Here is a 5,572-nt window from a genome sequence, read left to right on the forward strand (position 1 = left end):
ACAACATTGAGGGCAGTTCTTGAGAGCTCTAATCAGTATAGAAACCATCTTATAAGTCGTCGTTATCAAACAAAAACCATCGTCATTACCATCATCATCATCAATAATATGGAGACCATCATCATTAAGTTAGTAGGTATTCATGAAAGAGCTGGGTCTTTAGCTTTTTCTTAAAGGTGCAGAGGGACTCTGCAGATCACATGGAGTTTGGAAGTTCATTCCACCACCGGGGGGCGACAGAGGAGAAGAGTCTCGTCAACCACTGTGTATCTTATGTTTAAAAAACGCTGCAGAGGTTTAGTACAGACGTCCAACATCGTAACATAATCTGAATGTTTTTAAATAATAAAGCTGAAAACATCTCCTTTTAAAGTTTCCTGATTCTGGCGTTTCACTGAAGATCTCGTCATGAACGACCTTTAGACATTTAACCCGATGAAGCTCCCACAATAACACTGCGTCGTCCTCGTGCAGATCACAGAGGGTAAATTAAAAACATGTATACTCTCATCCACTCCGCAGGACTCGTCTGTGACGTCGGCTCGTTGACGGTCGTTTTGGGGGATTCTCTCCTCTCTCATGTAGATTATTACCGCTGTTAATGACCCGCTCTGTCTGGGGGAATGTAAACACACGCTTTGACTTCTCTGCACAGGAGTGTCAGAGGATGAATAACGCTCACTGCAGACACATTCCTGATAATGAAAGAAGGAGAAACTAAATGTTGATCTTTATTGCTTCAACACTAAAGCAGCTCTCTTCTTCTTTTCCTAAAGCTTCACCTGTAGAGAGTGATTCACTAACTACAACCTCTCTGCACTGAAAGCGTCCTTTTCTTCTACGCTCCCTTTAGTAGCCAAAACAAAGAAAAACAAGTCCATAGAGGCGAGCTTATGTAGATATCAGGTTTAAACTGTAATCTCAGAAATCAGAAGAATGTTGTACGCTGTATATGTACTTATGTCTTTATTATTTGTAATTGTAATGACAATGTGTTTCTCAATTCTCCATCAGATTCAGAGGACCTCATTGTTGGAACGATTTACCCAATCATATTAGAAACAGCACCAGCCTCAACTTATTTAAAAAACAAAACATTTATTTCCTGCTTGGCCAGTTAAGCAATGTGCCATCATAATCATTCTCTACCATAAGAGCTTATTTTACTTTTTCCCCTCTTCTTTAATTTGTCTCTTTCTTGTTTTGCTTTCTTTTACACCTTATTGAGTACGTGTTCTTGTTAGCTTTATTGTTTTTGTCTCTGTGTTACATGTTTCTCTTTAGGAGGGCCACTCGACGAGCCCCTCTGGCTTTATTTGGCTCCTCCAGCACATTTCTTTCAGAATGTATATTTTGTTAATTAACTAATGATTATGTACTGTCTGTTTTTCCATTCATCTATTATGTTTTTTTGTGTGCAAAAAAATAAAAAATAAAAAAAAATAAAAAAAGTACTATGGCACTTCTACACACTGCTGCTGTTGATTAGCGCATCGTAGTGGTGTTGAAATCAATCGTTTAATGGTGCAGACGTGCACGATGCATGTATGCAGCGACAGGACATAAACAATGCTGATGAAGGCGTCTGCTAACCGCCAAATTTGGGCGTGTCGAGTAAGTGAGTGCGCGCACGGAGTATGAGGAAATTGGGGTTCAAACTAGTTTCTTCTTCCTTGAAACACACTTGAACTTTTAAATGTGAATAAATGTTACACATGGAGTCGCTGACCTGTGGGTAAGGTGTAATGCTCATGACACAGCTGCAGTTCCTGGGGGAGACACCGGGGGGAGACACTGTGATCGTGGCTCAAAAGTTGGTGAAGCTGACCGACAGCTGAGGCGGAGTTATGATGCACATTTTAAGATAAGACCGCCATCAGACGTTCTGCAGCCGCTCTGCAGGTCGAGGAGATCTGAAGACTTATTCAGACTGACAGTTCAAGGTGTCACATTCACGCTGCTGTGATGTCTCACCTTCACTGTGACTGTCACGCAGGTTTGAAGCGGTTGGGAGTGATGCACGAGGCTCGCCTGTGAAAGTTAAGAGACGCTTTTCAGATCCCCCCCCCCCCCCCCCGCGTTCCCCCGCTGTGAGTTCAGCCCTCACTGTGGTCGAGTTGGATTCTTCTTCTGCAGTGACGGAGAGTAACAAAGTGACCTGTGTTTTTTACCTTAATGCCCTTGGTGTCCTCCTCATCAAAAGAGCCGATGTCGAAAGCGTCTGCGGCGTTCACCTCTCCCCGGGGAGGGATTAAAGGAGGAGAGTACTACAGAGAGAGAGAGAGAGAGTTTTATTATAATCATTTATGTAAATACTGTAATAAACATCTTAATTGACCCATCTGTCACATAACTGCATTTTACTTATCATGTTACTTCAGCATCTTTTACACTATTCACCACTGCACTGTTTCATGTTTATGTAAATATTAGTCTTTTCTTATTCTGTTTATTGTTGATATTTAATGTTGCAGACCCTGAGTCCTCTCCTCACATATCCATCCTATCAGAGGTGGCCCTCACTGATTGGCTGTGACAAAGAGTTCATCCACTCACCTTCTGGAGGTAAACCTGCTGCCAGTCGATGCCTTTGAAAAACTGATGTTCCTTCACCTCCGGGGCTCTGCATGAGCGGGACACAGAGCGGGAGGAAAGAAGGGTTTATTTTTGTTTTGAACACAAGGTGGCAGTGTTTGCCACATTACTGCCCTCTAACAAACACTCATCCTCCTGTTATTCAGGCACACAGCCAGTGCAGACAGAGATCCATCACTGAGCTGAGAGCTGATTGGACAATGTGATGGAATGACTTTAGATGTTTTTTGGGCTCATTCTCAGACCGTCTCCAAACTAAACCAGCTGGAGTCTGAAGCATTAATGAGCAACACGCGTCTGACTGATCGACTCATGATCAGCCTGTGGTCACACACTGGACGCTGATACAGGGCAGGGGTCAGTGTGTGTGTGTGTGTGTGTGTGTGTGTGTGTGTGTGTGTGTGTGTGTGTGTGTGTGTGTGCGTACGTACCCTCGGCCCAGACAGCCGAGCCTCTTGGAAACGTCTCTCTGCAGCAGCCCCTCCAGCAGGTCTTTGAGCTCTGCAGTGAAGGAGTCTGGCAGCTCCACATTCTGCGAGGAGGAAAGAGAGAGAGAGGAGGGGAGGGGAGGAACAAGGAGGGGAGGAGGGGAAAGTGAGAATTGGTTGTTTGAAAATAGACGGGTATCATTTGCAGCTTTTGACTGATGTAAGAGAAGAAGGTCTTCCAAGAAGTCGGACACTCTGAGAAACACGACCGTTCTCTCTGAACCGCTCTGGTGTTTAAAACTGTTGATTTGTTTTGTGCAGGTTGTCAACAAATATCTGAATGATCGACATGTTCCACATAAATAAATCATAAAGTCTGTCCTGTGTAAATGTGTCTCTGAGTCATGACTGTCTACAATGAGGGAGAAGCTCGAGTCCCGCTGGCTGTGTTGTTGTCAGAGCCGTGTTTACATGGACGGGACGGCCGGCTCCTCCCCTTGTGTATAAAAGCTGTTTTAGTCAAGAACTAGAGAGAAGAAGAAGAACATACTCACTGATTATTTGGATGTTAGTAAGAGTTTTTAGATCACGCTCATTCTGTGTCAGTTTACATGAAATGTGAAGCTACGAGCTAACTAAAGAGCGCTAACATTAGCATGCTAACACAACAATGTGAAGCTACGAGCTAACTAAAGAGCGCTAACATTAGCATGCTAACACAACAATGCAGGACACAGGTGATTGCAGCACGAGTTGAGGACGACTTTGCGAGCCACTTGTGCTCAACTTCTTTGTGTGAACTCGAGTGGAGGGGGGTTGGAGGTGTGTCTCTTGAGGAGAGCGGAGGCTTCAGCATGGAGGAGGCGTGGCCAAAAAGTCTCACATTCTTCCTGTTGTCTGTCGCTTCAAATAAAAAATGACGTCTGATTGGACGACACAGCAGCCATCATGTCGAGCTTCAAATGGAAACATCACAATCATTTGTGGTGAGTAAATCTAAGACGATTCATCTTTGGCAAAAATGGGTTTGATTCCCATCTGATGTGATCTTGGGATGAGTTTCCGTCGTCCATGACGATTTTGGACGCGACATTTTGAACCCGTAAAGACCTCTACAAGTCAGCCTCCGCTCCTTTAATCCTTTGCTGACGGGTTTTTACGCTGGGGTCGGATGTTTCAGAGAGCAGGACGGACATTTATCGGGCTCTGTTCCCTCCTTTCTTCTATCCGTCTCTTCCTGTCTTGGCTCACCGTCCCTCGTCCCTCGCTCTGCTCTGCTTCCACCGTGTTTATGTAACGAGATCATTCATCATGTTTAATAAACACTAAGACATATAGAGCGGTATTTTTAACCTCCGCTCGGGCCTGTGTTACAGCCTGTCTTTGTCACACACACACACACACACACACACACAGACACACACAGACACACACACACACACACACACACACACACACACACACACACACACACACACACACACACACACACACACACACACACACACACACACACACACACACACACACACGGATTAAAGGGATAAACCAGATTAAGTGGCTAGATTAAAATCGTAATCTGGATTTATAGTGATACAGAAGATCATGCTTTCTCTGTTTAAAGGTCCTGCTCTGCTAAATAACACCCGCGTCTGTGTGTGTGTGTGTGTGTGTGTGTGTCTGTGTGTCTGTGTGTGTGTGTGTGTGTGTGTGTGTGTGTGTCTGTGTCTGTGTGTGTGTGTGTGTCTGTGTCTGTGTCTGTGTGTGTGTGTGTGTGTGTGTGTGTGTGTGTGTGTGTGTGTGTGTGTCTGTGTGTGTGTGTGTGTGTGTGTGTGTGTGTGTGTGTGTGTGTGTGTGTGTGTGTGTGTGTGTTGTCGGGCACTGTGGTAAACTATGGTGAAAGAATTCCCTCCATGGTTTGTCACGTGAACTCATCGGGGCTCACACACATCCCGTCGCCCTCACAGAGCTCTCTCCTCACATGTGAGGACGGAGAAAATGAAAAGCGTGGGCGACAGCAGATATGTCACCGGGTGGGCTCAATGGACGCCATTCATCCCGAGTGTGTGCTCAAGTCTGACCCACGACAATCAAAAAACACACTGGAGACGCGGGACGAGGAGGCGATGCTAGATTTAACTTTCATACAAAGAGAATTTCAAAATAAGAGCGACGACTTGATCACAACGTGTTTAAACATCCATGAAGTTCAAACCAAAAGGAACAACCTCTGATTCAGCGTTTTCTGCAGATAAAGCCCCAGACGTTCAGACGTTCTTTTAAAATCTTCTAAACATGACTGAAATAAATTAAAAGACTTCTAGTTTCAGGATGAAATCTGTCAAAAACGACTCGTCCATGTCTTTGTATACATTATTTGCAGCATCTGTTAGTTTGGGGTGGGTGTTTTGTTTAGATTATTTTCAGTTTTGTTCTTATTGTTTGTTTCCTCTCAAAATTGAAAAACTCAATAAATAAAAAAATAAAAAAATATTAAAATAAAAAAACGACTCGTCCTTCTTGTTCTCTAAGAACAACACGTTGACATC

General features: G+C 44.1%; 1 protein-coding gene across 1 annotated transcript in view; it reads right to left on the reverse strand.

Moving 5' to 3' along the window:
- Window positions 1-5,572, reverse strand: part of grk3 (G protein-coupled receptor kinase 3) — a 66,365-nt gene that overhangs the window by 8,209 nt on the left and 52,584 nt on the right. Inside the window, exons 12-14 of the mRNA XM_061062024.1 lie at window positions 3,027-3,127; window positions 2,557-2,623; window positions 2,172-2,267 (exon numbers count right to left, since the gene is read on the reverse strand). Of these exons, the coding sequence (XP_060918007.1) occupies window positions 2,172-2,267; window positions 2,557-2,623; window positions 3,027-3,127 (264 nt within the window). The remainder of the gene's footprint in view (window positions 1-2,171; window positions 2,268-2,556; window positions 2,624-3,026; window positions 3,128-5,572) is intronic.

Source organism: Labrus mixtus, chromosome 17 (genome assembly GCF_963584025.1).
Source record: "Labrus mixtus chromosome 17, fLabMix1.1, whole genome shotgun sequence".
Lineage (NCBI taxonomy): Eukaryota > Metazoa > Chordata > Actinopteri > Labriformes > Labridae > Labrus > Labrus mixtus.